The 21,792-nt window shown below is 47.9% G+C and overlaps 1 protein-coding gene across 5 annotated transcripts in view; it reads left to right on the plus strand.

The window, feature by feature from the left end:
* Positions 1-21,792, plus strand: part of LDLRAD4 (low density lipoprotein receptor class A domain containing 4) — a 445,676-nt gene that overhangs the window by 160,086 nt on the left and 263,798 nt on the right. For all 5 annotated transcript variants that reach the window (XM_055239490.2, XM_055239474.2, XM_055239499.2 and 2 more), the window contains exon 3: positions 10,895-11,316. In XM_055239490.2, coding sequence (XP_055095465.1) covers positions 11,277-11,316 — 40 coding nt within the window. In that variant the 5' untranslated portion in view covers positions 10,895-11,276. The remainder of the gene's footprint in view (positions 1-10,894; positions 11,317-21,792) is intronic.

The following is a 21,792-nucleotide window of genomic DNA, read 5'->3' on the forward strand; positions in this document are numbered from 1 at the left end:
GCAGAGGAAGTCGGCGGTCAGGCTGGTGTGGCCCACGGTCGCTTAGATCATGAAAGGCCTCTCAGAGCCTGTGCATCCCCATGAACAGCGGCGTCAGCTGCCAAGCGTGGCAGTTACATTCCCTCTTGCCAACGGCATCCTGTGGTTTTCTTTGGTGGATCCCAGGAATTCTCCTGCCTGGATCTGACTGTGGACATGTAAGACAGACAGATCCTTTCAGCATCAGGTATACACAGGGGCTTCTTCTGCAGGTGAGGGCACAGCTCAGGATGAGACGGCTCCTGCAGCTGCCGATCAGTGCCTCTGAAGCCCAGCAAACTCAGCACACCCTCGGCCTCCAGTGCTGTGGAAGGCTGCGCTATCATATGTGGTTCCAGAGGGGCCAGTTCTGTCTTCCAGGAGGGCACGTGTCTTTACCGCTGCCTGGGCTGCCTGGCGGGACACATGGTACCTGTCTGTGGTGCTTTCCCCATGAATAACCCTCACTTGCTTTTCCTGTGTGAGAGCACACACACGGGCCTTTGTTACCAAGGCAGTGGAAATTGGTCTAATGAACTCTTTCTGCTTGGCCGGAGGCCTCCAGAACACAGCGGTGGGGTTTGTGGCCCCATTAGTTAGAGACCAGGCAGCCTTCCCCTGGGTTCTCTGCCTTCTGTGACAGCTGCTCCTGGGGACAGATGCACTTTCACATCCTGCCTCACCTGGCCTTGCAGGAAGTCAGGAAGCTCTCGCACTGCTCCCTGAAGGTGCATGGAGTCGGGACTGCCTGTCAGAAGGCTTGGTGTGCCAGGCCCCGCAGGTGGCGTTTGATGTTGTGTGTCACACCCAAGAGCTCCTCCGTCACACTGGTGGGCCGGCTCACTGCCGGGGACATCAAGGCCAGGGCCAACCTCTGATAACACTGTCTTGCGTTCTGTCCTTCAGACATCTGCTGAAATATGCATCTTCTTGGATTTCTGTGGTCACATTAAGTTATTTCACCAACATGAACTGACTAGGCTGCACCACGTCTGTTTCCATAACTCGGGTCTGCCTCAGTGATGGCTTTGCTGCTTGAATTGCAAGTCATTCTTGGAAAGGCTGGTCTAGAGGTTATCTTTTAGCTCTTAGATGAGTGCCTGTGGCTTCTCCCAGGTGGTTGTACAACCCATGACTTTCCTAGGGTGGCACACGATTAATTGCAAATTATTTCTTCTTCTGGTTCCCTTAAATGGGAGAAATAGCAGAGTGGTTGAACCGAAGTTTAAGTTCTAAGAGGATATCAGATGGGCCTGTATCTGTTTCTCCTCTGCAGGCAATAGAAACTGCTTCCTCTTTCCAGAGGAAAGTGGGACTTCCCCTACCTTTTGTCATAATGGACATACTCAGGCAGTGAGGAGTCGTCATTCCGCCAGAGCACAAACTGCTGGCCAGTCCCAAGAGCTTCACGAGCATGACCCGCCATTGAGCCTACATTAGTTGCATGGAGCAATAGGCAGAGCCTCGTAGGCCCATCCCCAGACAACACAGACTCTCCCCTGGAAATATCTAAGAAAAGTCTTACTGGAGCATTTCTGTCCATCCCCACTCGCCTTGAATTGGATACTGAGTTGTGAAAAATTATATAAAGTGGACAGTTTTTCTTTGTCCTAAAGGAATATATATTCCTCAGATAATGAATGTGAGCAAATGAGACAGAATTGCTTCGTGAAAGCTCAGCTGTTCCCTCTGTGTTTGATTTAAGAGGCACTTGTGGAGCTGGTTTGGAGCTTGGTGAGCAAGGAATGCTTAGGAGGCTTTGTGAATGCAGGCGACTAAAATGACTCTGATCGTTCATTTCTGTAGGGAACATTGGCTGTTTTATTGCTTATCAGTTTGTCTGAGCCTTAAGGTGTAGGGTGTTTTGCTGCATGTCCTGGTGTGGCCCCATTAATTAGTTAAGAGACCAGGCAGCCTTCCCCTGAGTTCCCTGCACTCTGTGACAGCTGCTCCTGGGGACCGTTGCAGGTTCACAGCCTGCCTCGCCCAGCAGAGGGGCATGGGAGCACCCTACTTGTCTGAAAGGTGGTTTGTTGTCCTCTCTGTGCCATCTTTCATTCTCAGGGCTGTGTGGAAGCTTGAGAGGTGCATGTGAAGAACTTAAAAGGTCAGCACTTTACCAAGGGAACAAAACACACAAGAAAAGAGACGGAAGAACAGCAGACAGGACCCTGTGTGATGGTTTTCCGAGAAGGAGATGTAAAAACTTGGTCAAATTTATTATTTTTCTTTCTATTGCTGCTTTTTAAATGTTATATTTCAGTATGAAAACATGAAAAAAAGCCAATCAAATATCAAGAGCCTCTATCTTTTTCCTTTTAAAGACAAGTTTCTTTCTTGACATTTTTTTCCTCTTCTACTATTCTACCACATTTCATACCAAAAACCTCACCCACACACTTTCTCTAATTTTGTATCCTTTCTCCTGTTTCTCTCTGTTGTTAATTTTAGCTGGCATGGAATGATTTGAGCTTTGATTTTTATCTATTGGGAACTTTTTAAAAAAATCAAGACAAATTAGCAGAGGAACTAGGAGATAAATCTGATGTTGTATCCAGTTGGGTCAGATAAGAACTGGAAGAGGGTGGGCTGAGACATGTTAGAGACACGATTTCATCGGCCATCTGCCGAGGCAGGTTGTAGTAATTTGGGAGGGGTGGTAACTTCTCCAGCCCTCATTAGATCTAGGGTTTTGTTTGTGTTTTCTCATTACATACACGATGGCTCTGTGAGGCCAGTGCCATCATTGCTTCCATTTCACAGCCAAGGAAACTGAGGCTCAGGGGCTTTAAGTAACTGCCTAAGTCACACACTGCCTAGAATGAGGTGAACCCAATGTGGCCAGGGCCCAGACTTTTGTCCGCTGGCCCCTTTGTATAAGGCTCTTGTTTGAGCATGTTTGAAACAGCGTGGGGCTGGGCACTGCCTGTGCAGTAAACTCCCAGCCACGATGTCCCCCATGGGGCACCCCCAGGCCAGCAGCCACTTGTGTGTGGCGCCCAGATGCAGGACAGAGGCCATAGATTGAAAAGGAGGTGACCCAGCTGAGGTTCACCTAGAATTCTGTGCAGTACAGTCAGCATTTATTGGGTACCTGTTGTATTCTAGTCCCCATGGTCAATGCCAAGGATAATCAGGAAGCGTTGTCCAGAAACACCTGCAGAGGCAGACGAGACACGAGGATCTGGGCCCCATGGTGACAGGAGCTTGGTTTGTTTTGCTCACTGCTGTCTCCCCAGCTCCTAAAATAGTGCCTGCCAGAGTAATGACCCCACAAATAGCTGTTGAAATACTGAATGAAGAGATGCAGCTTTGGTGGCGTCCTGCAGGCCAGAGAGCAGGGAAGACTGTGGGCCGGCACAGGTGTCCCAGGGAAGCCTGCTGTGAGCTGACAGCAAGGAGTGGCTTGGCAAGGGGGATGAAAATTGTTTCGTACAAACAGCTTGTCGGTTCGTATTCTTTTCTACTCCCACCAAAGAATGAGACAGCTCCCCCTCCCTTCCTGCCCACACTTGTTAGCCTACGGTCTGACCCCCTTCCTGGTTCGCCTGTCATGCCCGTTTTAAGCTGATTTTATCTGAAGAAAGCTGGAGTGGGGGAGATCCCTGGGTGTGGAGGATTGCAGAGGCCTGCCCCTGCCCACCAGCCCCCTGCCTGTCAGCCCAAGCCCTCACGCCAGGCCACAGTGGGAGCGGAACCACTACAGGGGTGGGGCCGGGTTGGCGGGGGGGCATTTCCTCTGCTTGGCTGGTGGCCACAGTGGAGGTGTCTGTGATGTGCTCAGACCAGGCTCAGGCCAGAATGCATGTCTGCTCAGGGATCATCTGCCCCTGGGCCAAGCTCTGACCCTTTCCCTTGTGCATGTGGGTGCTTTGGGAATGGCCTGGTTCGGGCCCTGGAAAGTGGAGATCTTCCCAGTATTCCCTGATTCCCAGCGAGCGGCTGGTGCAGGTGTGCACGGCTGTCTTCCTAGCATTGCAGGCTCTCCCTCCTGAGCCAGTGTCTCCTATGGCCGCTGTGTGTGGACAGTGGAACTGGAAGCTTGGGCCAGGATCCAGACACCTGGTTCCAGCCTTGGCTTGCATTCCTCCCGCACTCACCTTCAACCTGTCCCCTCCCCCTGAGCCTCTGGATCGCCTCCTCCACAAAGCACAGGGGTCGGATATATGACTCCTTGCGGCTTCCTCTGCTGCTAGATCATATGAGTCGATAATTATAGACTTACTAATGCATTAAGGACAGTTATCCTGTTTATTTTGGGGGGAACTCTCTCCAACTTGGTTTGAGTAGAGCCTCAGGATTTATCAAGTGTCGGATTTGTCAAGGTGACATTTTAAAGAATGTTCTAATATAATTACTGCTTTTCCTGTTCGCAGCCTGTGTGTGTCTTTGAATCAGATGTTTTGGATTTTGTACTTGCTTCCTGAATTGGTGACCTACAGCAAGGCACTACGCTACCCTGAACTACATTACCCTGAACAAGTAACCAGGTCCCACTGAGCTACCCAGGGTGAGGATGGCTTGGAGGTTGTGTTACAAAAGCTACATGTTATTTTGCACCCCCACATCACAGAGATGAAAAGTAGCATGAAAAATTCATCACACTCCAACTCAGTCTTCCCTGGCTATAGGCAGCCCGTTTCTCTGACTTGCTCTCAGATTTGCATTTCCATGTGGATTTTCCGTGCTTCTGCTCTATGTCCCTTTCTTTTGTTTCTCTTTAGTTTTTTTTTTTTTTTAAGAGACAGGGTCTTGCTATGTTGCCCAGGCTAGAGTGCAGTGATGCAATCACAGCTCACAGCAGCTTTGAACTCCTGGGCTCAAGCAATCCTCCTGCCTCAGCCTCCCCAGTATAGGTGTGCGCAGCCATGCCCAGCTAATTTTTATATTTTTAGTAGAGATGGGGACTTTCTATGTTGGCTAGGTGGGTTTCAAACACCTGGGCTCAAGCGATCCTCCTGCCACAGCCTCCCAAAGCACTGGGGTTGCAGGTGTGAGGCACTGTGCCCGCCCACTGTGTCCTTTTTTATGCCCATTTGCCCTCTCTCGGCCAGAGACATGGCCACAGGGGACTTTTTGGAATGGGAGGGACCTCCAGTTTCACCTCCTCATTGTATAAAAGGGGAGATGGGAGCCAGGGCCGGGAGTCACCACTGGTACCAGAAGCAGGGTGGGTCCCTACCTGGGGCTCTCTGCCTACGGCTGGCTGCCTGGAGGCAGAGGTGTTTTATTTGTAGCAGCTCCTTTTCTTTACTGTTAGGAGATCTTGAGACTGACTGGCCATTGCCAAGGTCTGCACTATCCATGAGCTCTGAGGCACTCACATGGAGACGTGTGACATCTCCCTTGGAGGGACACCTGGTCCCAGCTCAAGTCGGAAATAGCTTCTCAAGTGTCTTTTTCCCACTTTTTTTCCCATCTGTCTCATCACAAGCCCTTTGCCTCTTTGATCCTAAATGAACATAGAGTGAGATGATGCATAGGTGAACTGTGCAGTGCAGCTCTCAAACATGGTCATTTTTATTTTTTTTAAATTTTGCAACAGAGCCCCAGTTTGCCAAGGTTTAGAATGACCTCTTTGTTTTGCAGTGTTCCTTTCTCCCTGAAACTTCTCTGGTGGGTAGAGTGGCCAGGGATCGGCATCCACAGGCTGGGGATCAGCCCTGAGCGTCTGTGGGGCCTGGAGCGGTCGCTGCGGCTGTGGAGCTGTCACCTAGGTAACCGACATTCCGCCAGCGAAACAGTCTGTCCACAGCAGGAGGAAATAAAAAATGAAACTGCAGCGTCAATTTTTATGCACTATGGTTTTTTGAATGCTACTTGATTTTGGAAAAAAGGCTGTTTCACTTCTCCGTTGGATTTTGGCCTTTGTGCCCGTGTGTGACCCTCACATTTCCTGAACCCCATGTGTCTGTTTTTACAGTGTCTTTTAATGAAAGATACAATGTGGACACAGTTCAGTTTTTATTCCTGAATGACTCTGAGGAGGACTGCATTTCATATAAGTTTTTGTGAATAACTGGTAAGGCAGACATACCCTGTAACTTACTTGGTTAGGTTTGTGAGTGTTCATGTTTTTAAAATGTCCCTTCCTGTGGGGGTGTTTTTCCATTTGACGTGCTCTATTTCCTTAGTAACTGTTGCTCTGTTATGGGAGGGACTTAATGACATTTTTCAAGTGCAATATTGAATTAATTTATTTCCTGGTTAGTCCTGCCCATCTTCCCAGTATAAATAGAACCTCCGTGTGTGTGTGTGTGTGTGTGTGTGTGTGTGTGTGTGTGTGTGTAGAATGATGACCATGTGCTTGCTGCCTTGGGGGGGCTCTTGACTGTGACCTTGCATCCTGGGTAAGTTGCCTCTTCCTGTATTCCCCACTCTCCTTCTCTCTTGATTTAAGCCATTTGGGTTTAGGGAGCTTCCTGGGCCTCAGGAGTAGCATGGGAAGCAGTGCCTTCAGGGCAAGAGGCCCAGGGTCAGTCCTGCTCTCCTGCTGCCAGTGTTGGGCGCAGTTCTTGAGTCTCCATGGAGCAGCGCTTGCTCTCTCTCTGTAGCCTGAGGCATTTAAGTCAATGACCTCTGAAGGCCTTTGCTGGATAGGACTTTGTGGGAAGTGTAAGTGCAGCAGGCTCACCGCTTGTAATCATCATCTTGACTCTTCTAGTGGGGTGGTGGGAAAACTAGCCCGGAGGGTCCCAGCCAAGCAGGCTGAGGAGCAGCACCTCCACTTGGGAAATGCCCCTTGCCAGGCGCAGCTGGGGCTGGGTTAATTGTGTAGGTGTTTGCTGAGCCTTCTCTGTGCTGGGTATAGTACTCAGGGAAGCTTCACATAAGTGCCTTCCTTCACTCATGTGTTTGCTCAGGAAACACATATTTACTGGGCACCTGCTGGGTGCCAGGGGGAACTGGAGGATCTGCTGGCCAGTGCCTTTGCTCTCATGGCACTTGTGGGGGAGACGGGCAGGCATGGTGCAGTCAGGACACCTGTGTGGAGTCGCAACTACAGATGTGTTGGGAAGCCGATCAGGTGCTGCGGGTTGCGTAGCAGGGTCTGGACTTAGACTGGGGGCTGTCAAAGAAGCATCTCCAGGGAGGGTTGTTTGGGCTGAGACTGGAAAGCTGAGTGGCAGCTCATGAGCAGGAGGCTCACGAGAGCAGAAGACTGGAGGGACGGCCGGCGAGCAGCATTTGTTCAACTCCTCCAACTTTTACACTTCCACGTGTTTGCTGCACAGATGCCCAGCATGGCCGTGCTGATTGCTGGTTGGTTTCTAAACTAAAAGCACACGTCTTGTCCAGAACTGGGCCTGCAGGCTTCTGCTGACTGTGCTGGCCCTCGGAGTTTTCTCTGGGTCCTGATCACCCACCCTGCCCTGCCTGTTGGTCACCTGACATACTTACTGAGTGCTGCTGGGTTCTGGCCCCTTCTGGGTGGTCACAGTCTTTCACTGAGCAGAACGAAGCTTGCACCTCTGCTGCGTATTCCTAGAAAGGGTAGCTAATCTTTGTGGCTAGCAGTGAGGAAGAAGACTTTTTACAGCATTTATAATTGCATTTTACCTTGAAAATTGCATTGGGGGAGACTCAGTGTATATAGGAATAGGCACGTTATCCATTGATGCAGTAACACAGCTGTGTTCATCCTGCTTTTGTTGGGAACCGCACACATCACTGTCCTAAAAATCCTGGCCATGACCATGCTTAGACCTCTTGGGAGCTATTACACAACTGTGTCCAACCTCTCTTTTAGAAGATGTAAAGTTAAGGATTGGTGGGGGTGATTAAGCCAGCATAAGAAAACTGGGAAGTTGGTCGTTTCTTGTATTTTGATCCACATTGGCCTCAGTCTTTCCCATAGCCTTTTGACATGTGGGATGTATGATAACTTCATTTTTCTATTAATTTTTTGACAAATAATAACTACATATATGTGGGGTACAATGTAATGTTTTGGTATATGTATGCATGGTAGAAATATTCAATTCAAACAAATTAATATATCCATCTCCTCACCAACTTATCATATTTTGTGGTAAGAATGTTAAAAATCTATTATTTTAGCAATTTTGAAATATGTGATACTTTTTTTATTAACTGTGGTCACCATGCAATGCAGTACGTCACTAAAACGTATTCCTCCAGTCCATCTGAAACTTTTGTATGTTTGATCAACATTTCCCTTTTCTTCATTGCTCTTCCCCCTGCCTCTGGTCATCTCCTTTCTACCCTCCTTCGGTGAGATTGACTCTTTCAGATTCCACCTATAAGTGAGATAATGTAGTATTTGTCTTTCAATTCCTGGCTTCTTTCATTTGGCATAATGTCCTCCCGTTTCATCCATGTTGTTGCAAATGACAAGAGCTTTCTTCTTTTTAAAGGTTGTATAGTACTCCATTGTGTATGCATACCATGTTGTCTTTATGTGTTCATCCACTGAAGGACACTTATTTTGCTTCCGTATCTTGGTTATTGTGAATAGTGCTGAAATGAACATGGGAGTGTAGATACATTTTTGACATACCTATTTCAATTCCTTGGATATATACCCAGCAGTGGGATTGCTGGATCATATGGTGATTCTATTTTTAGTCTTTTGAGGAACCTCCATACTGTTTTCCAAAATGGCTGTGCCAATCTCCATTCTCACCAACAGCATGCATGGGTTCCCTTTTCTCCACATCCTTGCCAATATTGATAATGGCCATTCTAATGGGTGTGAGGTGATAGCTCATTGTGGGGTTTAATTTGCATATCCCTGATGCTTAGAGATGTTGAGCGTTTTTTAATATATCTGTCAGCCATTTGTATATCTTCTTTTGAGAAACGTCTTTTCAGGTAGTTGCCCATTTTAAAAATTGGGTTATTTGTTTTCTTGTTACTGAGTTGTTTGAGTTCCTTATATACTTTGGATATTAGGCCCTTATCAGAAGTATGGCTTGCAAATATTTTCTTCCAGTCTATCGGTTGTCTCTTCATTCTGTTCATTATTTCCTTATGATAACCTGATTTTTAAAAAAGTGAGGTAGCATAACTTCTGCAATGAAACAAATAGGCAAAAATCCCACAATAAAACAACAGCAAAAACCTCCCTGCAGTTTGGTTTTCTTTCTGAGTTTAGAGAATAAGAACAAATAAAGTCTAGCATATTTGCACACCAAAAGCGTCATAGAAAAGGGCAGAGAAAAATCAAAGCTTTAGGGCAGGTGGGCTTTTGTTTTTATCTGGCAGGATAAATTCCATTTCCCAAAGTTCATGATGCTAGTGCAACTAGTTTTCTTCCAAAGTTCCTGTAGGGCCTGCGTGTTGGCCATTTTTAGATGGAATGTTAGAATTCAGAGAAAAAATGTTTTCTCACATTTTCAAGCACTTCAAAGCCACCATTTACACAAATAATTTATTTTTTAATTAAAATGTTACGTGTTCTTTAAACTTGAGGACTCCTACTGGGCCATACCTTATTAACTGAGAATGTTACTATAGATACATGAAGGTAATAGAATTAGATGTCTTAGTATCATTAAAGTACTTCATTAATTTATAATGTACTCCTTATAATTAGTACGTATCAGTGATGTGTTACTTCACTACCTTCTGTTTATAGCAACGTGGTTAACAGAGGGCTCCTTTCTGTTCTGTGCCCTGTTCTCTTAAGTTCTTTTTCTTTAGTTCAATGATGAAAAAGAAGAATGAGATTACATTTTCTAAAAATTGGTTATAAATTGATTAGGATGAAGTGATAACATAAAAGAGGTTTCTTTTCCTAAATATTGGAGATTGATATTCAGGATTCTGTTTTAAAAGTCTGATCCTTTGGGCTTCTGACATTCTTGTTAATATTGCTTTATGTTTAATGGAACATTAAAATATCTGAAACACATTTTGTAAAATGCTTTTATTATTATTCTATTTTTTTTTTTTTTTTTTGAGAAAGAGTTTCGCTCTTGTTGCCCAGGCTGGAGCGCAATGGCGCGATCCTGGTTCACTGCAACCTCCGCCTCCCGGGTTCAAGTGATTCTCCTGCCTCAGCCTCCCGAGTAGCTGGGATTACAGGCATACACCACCACACCTGGCTAATTTTTTTGTATTTTTAGTAGAGACAGGGTTTCTCCATGTTGGTGAGGCTGATCTCGAACCCCTGACCTCAGCTGATCCTCCTGCCTCGGCCTCCCAAAGTGCTGGGATTACAGGCAAAATGCTTCTATTATTATGTAACATATGGAGCAGTTTATAGGTTAAATTTGCTTTTCCCTCCTATTCTCACTAAAAAGTTAATGTGGGCATTTGTTTTCCTTTTAAGAATCCATTTTTAGGCCAGGCATGGTGGCTCATGCCTATAATCCTAGCACTTTGGGAGGCCAAGCCCTTTGTGAGGATTGCTTGAGGCCAGGAGTTTGAGGCCAGCCTAGGCGGCTTAGTGAGACCCTGTCATTCATAGTCAGTTAGATAGATAGATAGATGATAGATAGATAGATAGATAGATAAGATAAGATAAGATAGATAGATAGATAGAAAGAAAGAATCACTTTTAAAAACTGCTCCATGCAAGTCCTGCATTTTCTTCCTGGAGTGCTGACCAGTGACCATGCACCGCAGACCCCAGTCTAAGGCCTTGGGAACCAGCTTGAGAAATGAGCTTCTTTCCAGGGTGTCTGTGAGGGCAGAATGGCCCAGGAGGGACATTTGAACCTTGGGAGGAGCATAGCTGTGGCCTTGGGAGCAGGTGGAGCTCCTCCCATCCTAGCAGCCCCTGTGGGAGCCCCCATGCCCACAATGGGGTCGTGGAGGCAGCTCCGTGGCTTTTCCTTTCTGGCCTCTATAGGCCTGTTAATTGTAACGCTTCTGCTGGTCATCACGAAAGTGACCTCTTGCTTTTCAGTTTCAGAGGCGGAGCACAGAGAGCCGCGGCTGGGACCAGGAGCACCCGCGTACAGGTGCGACCCTGCAGGATGCTGGCAGCGGCGTGGCCAGGGGTGCCCGTGTTCTGAGGGCCTGAGGGCCAGCCCCTCCACCCGCGCCATGGCCTCCGCGCCCTGGCTGGACGGCTGACGGGAGCGGGGACCGCCGCCGCCCAGGTGCCACACCCAGGTACTGCCTCCCCGCGCGAGAGCCGGGCAGGTGGGCCGCGGATGCTCCCAGAGGCCAGCCCGGCAGAGCGATGGACTCGGACAGGCTAAGATGGAAGTGACCTGAGCCTCTCCCGGCGGCTTCCTCGACGGGACAGCGCAAGAGCTGGAGCACAGGCTTGTCCAGGGAGCAGTATGCCGGAAGCTGGTTTTCAGGCCACAAATGCTTTCACAGGTGAGCATGCCCCAGGTAATCCGAGGCTTTGCCTCCACTCCTGGGAGGCAAGAAACTCCCAAACCACTGCATGCAGTGAACCTACCTTTGCGGTCAGGAGCTGAAGGCAGTGCAGTCAAGGGCTCAGGCTGCTGTGGTGACTGATTTTGACAAAATAATAATGTGTTTTCCTTCGCTCTCTCAATAGCAGTTTGAAAAAGTGTTTGACACTTTTTGCTTCTGTTTTTATTGAATGATAGGATACACACAATATCCTGCAGTATTCGCAGCGTCTTCCAAGTCTCTGTTCTCTAAGGAAATATGTCACTTGCTGAGCCAGGGTAGGGGAAGTGTGGTTTCTTTACAGAACCGGGAAGATTCTCCGAGGGAAAAGATTAATTGCCGATGTGTGCTTGGTGCCTTCCCATCTTTAATTTCTCACATTTATTTGTGTGCTTGGGGCAACTGGGCAGAACTCGTCTTGCAGTGAGCGGGGAGAAGTGGGACACCCCAGTGTGCGGTGATTTGGCCCTGGCTGGCAGTTTGCAGGGAACCACACAGTCTGGCTGGTGCCCAGAGCCCTCGCCCAAGACACAGGGGATTTTGAATTCGGATCCTGGCTCTTTTGTCTGATTCACATAACATTCCAGGAAGCCACTTAATCCTCTGGGCCTCTGGCTCCTTGTAGACAGACTGGGCTCTGTGACATTGAGGAACTTCATGGAATCCAGGGAGAACGTGTTTACATAAAAGAGGTTTTGTGGAGGTTGCCTTTCATTTAAAAGAAAGATGGTAGGAATAGTCACAAGAAGTGACCCTATTCTCTGGTTCCGTGAGTCCCAGAAGTTTGCAGCTTTTCAGATTTTGTGGAGGGAGCAGGTCAGGCTGTTGGGATGCCTGGAGAGAGGGGCAGGGGCTCAGGCTTGATTGGCATGGGCCTCCTTGGATTAGATGTCAGCTCCTAGACAGCCTTGCACTCCTCTGCACTCCCCATGGCTCCGGTTTGAAGAGATGGAGTGCCACTGTGGTGCCTCTCCAAGGAAGAACGAGGGGACGGGTCTTCCCAACCTTGGCCACTTCTGTGTGTACCTGCAGGCGACCTCCTGAGGCAGCTTGCACCACATAGTCTGTGACATGGGGTCTCAGTGACAGTGCCTCCCCCGAGTTGTGGGAGGTGGGTCAAGGCCCGTGCTGGTGAGCTTGGCGGCTGTGTAGATGTCTCCCTCCAGATTGTGAGGGGCTGGTTACTCTCTGGCCCATGTGGATGAGCTCCACAGCTGTGTACGCCTTCCTCCCAGGTTGTGGTGTGCAGGTCATGGCCCATGTGGATGAGCTCTGCAGCTGTGTAGACGAAGGGTTGGGGGAGCATGTGCAAAGCTAAGCTCTCTTGAACCATCTTCATACCTGCAGCCCAGCTGTCTAGAAACCCTGTCCTTCCTCATCCTTACTGCGTGTGCTTCAGCTGTTTCCGTCTCAGGAGCGGCTCCCTCATGGATACCCCTCCCCTCCCGATGGGGTTGGGCAGCTCCCTTGTGGATACCCCTCCCCTCCAGGCGGGGGTGGGCAGCTCCCTCGTGGATACTCCTCCTCTCCAGGTGGAGGTGGGCAACTGCCTCACGGATACTCCTCCCCTCCAGGTGGGGGTGGGCAGCAGAAGCAACTGAGAAGTGGCCGGGTGTGTGCTCAGCCTCCTTGTCCCTTCTCCGGACACCTCAGGAGGCAGCTGGGGAGGAGCAGCACCTAGGAGTTGACGTAAAGAAGCTCTTCAGAGTAGTTCTGGGAGGAAGAGGGAACAAGAAAAGGAAAGGAAGTGAGCATGGGACAAAAAGAGCCCGAGGAAAAGTGGCGCACTCTTTTAGGAAGCTGCCCTGTCCGTGGACCTGACTGTAGGGTGGAGGCCGCAGGGTGGCCCACAGAGGTCAGGGTTCTGGGGCCGTCTCCTCACCCTGCTGCACCTGATGCTGGTCCACGTGGCTCCCACTGAGACACCCACGCCATCCTCACACTCTGGGGTGCTGGGGATACCTCTGCCCCAAGGGAAAGGGAAAGGCCAAACTGAGGCTCTGTTTAGAATACTCAGCATCCCGTGGCTCTGCCTGCAGGATTCTTGCAGGTAGGACAGTACCTCTCACATATTAAGCTGAGGTATATGGCAGCTGTTACCCCTGGGGCCTGTGTCACCCCACCTTCCTCCCCACTTGCTCACAGCCACCCACTTGTGGCTCCTCCCCTGCTCACGTTTTTGTTTTATTTGTAATTTATGAATAATAGTTTTCTATATTGGTAGGTTCCAGTGAGATGTTTAGATACATGTATGTGTTGTAGAGTGAACAGGTCAGGCTAATGGGCTCTGCTCATCACTGCACATTTTATCATTTCTTTGTGCTGAGAATACTTTGGCTCCTCTCTTTCAGCTCACGTTTATGAGTTTCCCAAGAATCTGTTTCCTTACTTTGGCCTCTTCCCCGCAGTGTCAGCCTGGCTGAGGAACAGGTGTGCCGGCGGCAGTGGTGGGGTGTTCGCCTTAGCCACTGTTTTGGAGCCACATTGTGCCAGGAACCGTGCTCCTGCTATGTGTCCTTTGCCAGGTGTCACAGCAACTCCGAGGCTGGTGCCGTCACGCTGGCCTTGCTCCCCGCAGGGCATACTCAGTGCAGGCAGGAACTGGCTGGTGCCAGTGGCCTCTCCAGATTATCTCACGCTGTGTGGCCTTGGGTACACACGGGGTTCCCTGGGGAGCTTCCCCACCAACTGGGTCTCACCCTCAGAGACTGAGATTTAATTGGTCTTGGCATCACCTAGACCTGCTAAATCAGGACTCTCATCCCCACAAGATCCCAGGTGCTCAGCTCACTTTAAAGTCTGGGAAGCACTGGGAGCTGGCACCCAGCAGAGAGAGGCCAGGATGCTCGAGGGGGTCATATCTCAAAACAAAAAAATCACCTGACTTGTACCATTCCTTCAGCAGGGGGGATCAAAATAATGGGTCTGCCTGTTCTCAGACCATCATGTGTTGAATAGTGTTCACACTGTTGGGTGCACCAGCACCTGCAGGGTGGCAGTTTTAGCTTCCCCATCTCTCTCTAGGAAGTAACCAGCAGTGAAATAAGGAGATGTGAGTGCCTAGCCTTCTCTGGAGCTGAGTCCCTGGAGACTTGGCTCATCATTTTTGTTCTTGGTCTCCCTTCCCATCTGTCTGCCCACATAGTTTGCAAGAGTCCCTGTGATGTAGGGTGAAGGGGCTGACACGCTCTGCCTGCCCAGGCAACTGGGTGAAGGTGTATGTAGCTTTAGGAGGAGGTGCGCAGGAGTCCGGTGCCCAGCCCACTGCCTTAGTTGGGTTGCTGTTCTTAAAATTTTGGATTTTGCGGATTCTCTGGGCTAATGGAAAGGAGTCTTGCCTTAGATAAGGCATTGAGGCATCTTCCCTAGGCTTTAAATTTTGTTTTAGGGCCAGGCAAACATCACTGGGCAGTTAACCATACGTCCACTAAAAGAAATTTGTCACTTAATGTTCCAATTCTCTTGGAGGGTGGAGGCTCAGAATTCCTCTTTAAGAGGGTTTTGGGCAGCACTCTGGCTGTGGGGGAGGGCTGGGAGACCTGCCATGAAGCTGCGTTTGTTTGGAGCATGTAAAAGTACCATGAGGGTGGTGGGAGTTTGGAAGGCCCCTGTCCCCATGCCACGTTGGCAATCCTGTGTGATGGAGTTCACTCTGACCTCATGCCTCCTGGGTGAGTGTGGGATACTCACATAGATGCATATTTAACTTCTTAATTATGATCTTAGGTGAATGCTTGCATACAGGAATTGATACGTTATTTTTAGTTTTCTCAGCATATACAATTTAGAAATGATTTTAGTCATTTAGATACTATTTTATATCAAAAATTAATTTTTTCCTTTTACAAGTAGCATCTGCTCATTGTAAGCAAACTTGGAAAGCGCGAGAGTCAAAAGAATAAAAATAATTTCCCACACGCATCTTTGCCATGTGACTCTTTCTTCGGGCAACATTTTAGTTTACATCCTTCCAGTTTTGTCTTTTGCAAATTTCTTCCTACAGAACTGTGTTCATAATAGTATTTAATATGGTAACCTGATCATTCCCTTTTAACATTACGTTACGAGCATTTTTCTTATAAATACAATTTTAAATTGCTGCATAATATTTTCATGTACATGTACTTGAGTTTTAAAATTGTGTTCCTGTTGTTGGATAGTCCACTTTTTGACAGTTTTCACCCTTATGAATAACGCTTTGATGAACACCTTTGTGCATAAAAGCTCTTCTGTATATTTGATTATTTCCTCAGGATAAACTCCCTGAGGCAAAATTATTGGGTCCAAAGATGTGAATTCTGTTAAAGCTTATAATTGAATTTCCAGAAGGATTGATTGATCCTAACTTTTGAGGCTGCGCTGGAACTGGTTTCCTTCCATTGCTAGTCGCCTGTTCACAGTGACTGTGCTCAGAATTGGGTGTGTCCTCCATGGTTCCGCTGTGCGTGGAGCGGCCCCCACCTGCCTCACAGGGCATTTGTGAAGCTCTTTGCAGCATGCGGCTCTAAAGGCCGCCTGAGTGCCATGTGTTGTGTGGAGCACCTTCATGTTACACTTGAGCACGTAAAAGCACAGATGTCATAAACTTACTGTTTTTGTGCTTCCAGGCCCTCTTTCTGCCTGGCTGTCATTCATTGAGGCAATGATGTAGGTGAATGGACTTGGGAAAGATAAGACTCTGGCTGTCCTAAAAACAAATCCCCAGTTCCTCTGAGCAGAGAGAAGCAGGGACCCTTCCAGGCTGGGTCCGGCGGCCTCCGTCCCGGGTGCCGTCATAGTGGTGGAGATTTCACCTGAGGTTTCTTGTGGTTTCGACTGACTTGGAACGCATCCTTTCTGGGTGTCACCGCACACATCCTAAAGAGGTTGCTGGCTTGAGATTCTGCCTCTTCCTGGCCCATGGTACCACCCTTGGATACTGCAGAGGTTTTGCACAATTAATTTTCTTAGGCTTTTTAAATTATTTTAATGTTAGAGAAAAACATTTAACCTCAAATAACTAGGTAAGTGAACCAAATTCCTATAGAATTTATAGCGAATCTTTCTGGTGAAAGGAGAATGAGATCTAATTGTTAAATACATTAAGGTTATTTCGCTTATAAAGGAAGAGGAGGGTAGTTAGTAGTCTTCGTCTGTCTGAAAGTGCTATTTTGTGGATGTTGGTGACCAGGTTTTCTTAGCCGCTAATGAGACTGAAAAAGAATCACTTAAATGGAATAGTTGGAGCTGTTTCCCCCGTGGGCTCTGAGTGAAGGATGTAGGCTTGCTGGGGGTGTGACTGGGCTGCTGTGTTCAGGAGCATCTCCCGACATGCCCTTCCCACCCCACAGACCTTCCGTGCGTTCCTCATCCCTCTCCTCTGCAAGGTTGCAGCTATGGCTGACCCATGGATGCCCTCAGCCCCCGCCTTCCAGAGCTGCCCGGAGAATGCTTGCTTTAGGACATATTGAGAGCTGTTCCTCCATAAAAGGAGTGGAGGTGAATTAATGGCCAAAGCTTGGAAGAAGAAACTTAAACCAGTTTCTTTACTACAGAACTTTTCAGTCTTTAATATGGGGCTGTGCAGTGTGAAGGTCCCAGGTGGGCAGGCAGCGGGCAGTGTTTTCCAAATGACGAGACCTTAAAGGCATTTTAGAGAGAACAGCAGGCAGGGATAGCTTCTCATAGCACGCACTCTGGAGAAGCCACAAGTGTTTTGGGGGTCGCCTCCTGCCATCTGCAGCTTCCGTGTGCCTGTCCCACCTGTGCCAATGTGGTGGTCCCCGGCGGGCTGCTTCTGTTGAGCAAATATTGACGGAGCTCTTGCCAGGTGTATGTCAAGTGCTGCAGAGAAACAGTGTCATGAGACTGTCTCCCTGCCTCCGTTCTCTCCTCTCTCTAGTTCTGCCAATGCTCTTTAGAGTGAGATTTTAATGATAAGTTTCCCTTGCCCCAAAACTTTCCAGGGCTGCTTCTCGCTTCATAACAAGAGTCCAGACACCTCATCCTGGAGTTTGAGGCCCCCAGGGTTGCCTTCCTTCATTCTTGTGCTGTGACCAAAGTTCTGGACACAGTGACTGTGAGCCCACCCCTCAATCGTTTGTGCAGTTTTTAATGGCGATGCCATTGCTAACGCTTTCTCATCTCCTGCAGAGTCTCTCCTTCCACCACCTTCCTCTCCATCTTCAGGATCTGTCTTAGGTCCATGTAATCTTTTGTGATGTGTACAGGAGAAGCCTAGACAATCTTCCTACTTGCGATTTAGTTAGGTGTAGAAATGATTGATAATGGCTTTTTGTAAAAATATCAAATGCTTTTTCTCCAGAGAAGTTAAGTTTGCTGAGAGAGCCATTTGCACATACTGTGGTATGTGTACTTGGTTTTTCCTTCATGCTGTTAGCCTCAAATCTAGTCCTCAGTTATAAACCTAACCTTAATTAATAACGTTTCTGTGTGTGAATAACATATAATTTGTTGTTACTCCCATAAGCACCAAACTCTTCTCCATTTTCTTCCCTGTAAACCATTCTATACTTTTTCAAGATAATCAAATGTGATTATCTTCTTTTTTTAGAGGCATTGTGGTAGTCTCATGTCTGAGATGTGTACTTACCCATTTTAAATAAGAATGAGAAATAATTTCAGTATTGCCTGAAATTATATTTATTTTAAGGTTACTTGAGTGTGTACAACACATAGTTATAAATATCTTTTTGTAGCTCTTAAATAGCTAAAATATCCAAAGAAATTAAATATAAAAATTATGAAGTCAGAAACATTCCAATTAATATTTAATCTGACAGATGAGTTTGTTTGCTGAAATCTTTCATTTTCCAGCTCTTTTTATTTATGATCAGAGCATCCTGCAGGGAGACTTCATGATGGTGACTGCTCGTTGCTGGATGTTAGGGCTGATACCACAACCAAGACCAGTTTGAATGCTGGCTCTACTGTCAGTATGAGCATTGTTTAAGATGAATCTGCTGCCACTGAGTATCCAGGATCAAAGCAACCTACATGTCTCATTAGGTTCTTTGGAAAATGGGGGCTTTTGTCCATTGTACATCTGAAACTTGGATGTTGTAGTTATCCCTGAAATGGAGCCACTTAGCTCTGGAGAAATCAAATATGTGCAGAAAGCAGGTGACTGCTTTCATACGTGGCCTCTTGTACTTTCTTGGGTCCTAGCCTCTTCCTCTGTTAGTGTATGGATGTCTCTAGAGTCCTTAATACTGGATTCTCCTGTGCTCTCTGTTGGCGGATGAGCTCAGAGGCTGGGGAAGGCGTTGCTTCCAGCAGGAGCAGCCAGCCCCGGTCACGCCCCGGTTCCTGCTCTGTGACCTCTCTGAAGTGCACTCTTTACCACACTGAGGTAGAGATAATGGCCAGTGAGTAGATTCTGTATAAGAATTAAGTGAAATAACATTTGTAAAGTACCAAAACACAGAGTCTGGCTTATAGTGGTGCTCGATAAATGTTCTTCCCCGTCTTCTTTCATAGTCTTCTTGAAGTTGACTATACAGAAAGGCCTCATAAAAATCAGGGGTTCATTTAACAAATATTTAATAGTTGTCATGCCATACTTCTGTCCCAAGAGTGTACAGTCTGAGTGTCATCACGATCTGCACAGTTAGCTGCCATAGCTCTGATGACATCACATGCAGGTGTGGAGGTGGGGGCTGGCGTGGTGGTGGGGGCTGGCAGGGTGGGAGCTGTTGTGGGGGTGGGAGCTGTTGTGGGGGTGGGAGCTGTTGGGGGTTGGAGCTGTTGTGGGGGCGGGAGCTGTTGTGGGGGCGGGAGCTGGCGTGGAGTGGGAGCTGGCATGGGGGAGGGAGCTGGCGTAGGGGCGGGAGTTGGTATGGTGTGGGGAGCTGGCATGGGGGCGAGGGCTGGCGTGGGGGCGGGGGCGTGGGCTGCAGAGGTTGAGGATTTTAGCTTAGCCCCCAGGGCCCTCTGCTTGTAGGAATCTCCAGCACAAGGCTTCCCCTCTGTTTCCTTATACCTGTTTGATAGGGCTTTTAGCTGAACTTGAGCCCTGCCACCTGCCTGTGCTGGGCTGATAATCGCCTCTCCTCCAGAGTCTCATGGAGTTGCCACAGGCCAAGGGTCTTCAAACTTGGCTCGAAGTCAAGTCCCGGGTCTCTGTGTTTTTTCAGGATACTATATTTAAATGGGGGAACCCAGAAATGGGATGCAAAAATAAACAAGTTTAACGTCTGGGTGGTGATTTATGGTTCCATTAAAATTTTTTAACCAATAATAGTCCATATGGGAGTATGGACTCTTTTTCCTCTCAATTAATGTTGGCATTTGTAGAATACTCCAGGGTAGTGTGAGAAAGACATCTCCTGGTTCAAGGTTTCCTAGGGGCAATAAAAGAATACAAAAAAATAACATGGTGCCCTAGCTGGGCATCTAATTCTATGCTCTGTTAGCACAATCAGCCTTGCTGTCCTTTGTGGATGCTCAAGTCCCTGATATAAAATAATGGTGCATGTACTTATAACACACAGACATCCACTCATAGACTTTACATCATCTCTAGATTACTTATGATACCACATACAATGTAAATGTTGTGTAAATAGTTGTTATACTATATTTTAAAAATTTATTTTTTTTTTATTTTTCAGACAGGGTCTTACTGTGTCACCCAGGCTGGAGTACAGTGGTGCCATCATATCTCACTGCAGTCTCAACCTCCTGGGCTCAAGTGATCCTCCCGCCTTGGCCTCTTGAGTAGCTTGGACTACAGGCACATGCCACCACATCTGGCTAATTGTTTATTTTTTGTAGAGATGAGGTTTTGCCATGTTGCCTAGGTTGGTCTCAAACTCCTGGGCTCAGGCAATCGTCCTGCCTTGGCCTTCCCAAGTGCTAGGATTACAGGTGTGAGCCACTGTGCCTGGCCTATTTTTTATTGTTTTATCATTATTTGTATTTTTTTCTCAATGTTTTCAGTCTGCAGTTAGTTGAATCCGCAAATGTAGAAACTGTGGATACAGAGGGCTGACGGTACAGCTGTAGAGATTGTACAGAAGAAAATACATCAATAAATGTTTCTAGGTGCTGTATTGTATTTTAAAGAATTCCTTTAAAGAAGCCATATTCCAGTTGCCAAGTAGACAACAGGCCTCCAAACTGCCTAAGGAGATGGGGATGTGCCCATTTCACACGGGGGTTCTGTCCTAGGCTTGCTGGGTCTGCCACCCTGAGGGAGAGATCAGCCACAGCTGCTGTTGGGTTTGCCTGACTTTTTTTTGTTGTTGTTTTTTTTAGACGGAGTCTCTCTCTGTCGCTCTGTCGCCCAGGCTGGAGAGCAGTGGTACGATCTTGGCTCACTGCAAGCTCCGCCTGCCGGGTTCACGCCATTCTCTTGCCTCACCCTCCCAAATAGCTGGGACTACAGGCGCCAGCCACCACCCCTGCCTAATTTTTTGTATTTTTAATAGAGACAGAGTTTCACCGTGTTAGCCAGGATGGTCTCAATCTCCTGACCTCATGATCCACCCACCTCGGCCTCCTAAACTGACTTCTGTTTTTAATTTTTAAAAACTTTAATGCCCTTTTGCAGCAATAGGGTCTTACTGTGTTTTCCAGGCTGGTTTTGTATTCCTGACCTCAAGTGATCCTCCTGACGTGGCCTTCCAAAGCACTGGGATTACAGGCATGAGCCACTGTTCCCTGCTGCGTTTGCCTGACTTCTTAGGAAAATCATCCTGAGATCAGTGTTTCTGAATCCTACCACCTGTCTCTTGTTATCTTGTCTGTAGGGCCCTAGAGTAGCAGGACCTATGTCCTTGGCACTCACTGAAAAAGCCATGGGACCCAGCAGGCCCTGCCCCAGGATGACAAAGCACGGTGCTACCACGGCGCAGCACTCCTCGTACTGGGAGTTGGGGAGAAAACCAGGCTGGTCTATCATCTACACTCATTTTTTTCTTTTGTGATAAAATTGCAGAAAATTCAGGGTGTTTTCCCTGCCCTTTTGGAAGGATGCTATCTTGATCTCAGCACACGCTGTTTCACAGAGCTGACATAAGGAGTGAAGATTAATTGTCTGCCACGGCAGGTGCTTTCGCATATGTGGCCGTGTTTGCTCCCTGAGACAGCCCCAGGAGGTGTGGGCGTGATCCGAGTTTGTGGCTCGGGATCTGCACAGGCCCGAGAGACCCTCCTCGAGGACGCACTGGCCAGTGGGGGCCACCGTGTCAGGGTTGAAAGTGGGGCTGTCTCAGATCCTCCCACTGTGGCGTTTCCTTCAGAACCGAGTCGGGGCAGGAGGGGACGGAGGGAGAGAGGCAGGAGGCTGAAGTGCCAAACCGAACGCAAATACTAAGCATTTGATAGGGTTGTCTGTGTTCTAAGTTGGAAAACGCAAACTTTTCCATGTCTACCTTAGATAACCTCACTGGCGTTTGTCATTCTGCTTTTGGAATGCTTAGGCATGAAAAC

Source organism: Symphalangus syndactylus, chromosome 1, assembly GCF_028878055.3.
Source record: "Symphalangus syndactylus isolate Jambi chromosome 1, NHGRI_mSymSyn1-v2.1_pri, whole genome shotgun sequence".
Classification (NCBI taxonomy): Eukaryota; Metazoa; Chordata; class Mammalia; order Primates; family Hylobatidae; genus Symphalangus; species Symphalangus syndactylus.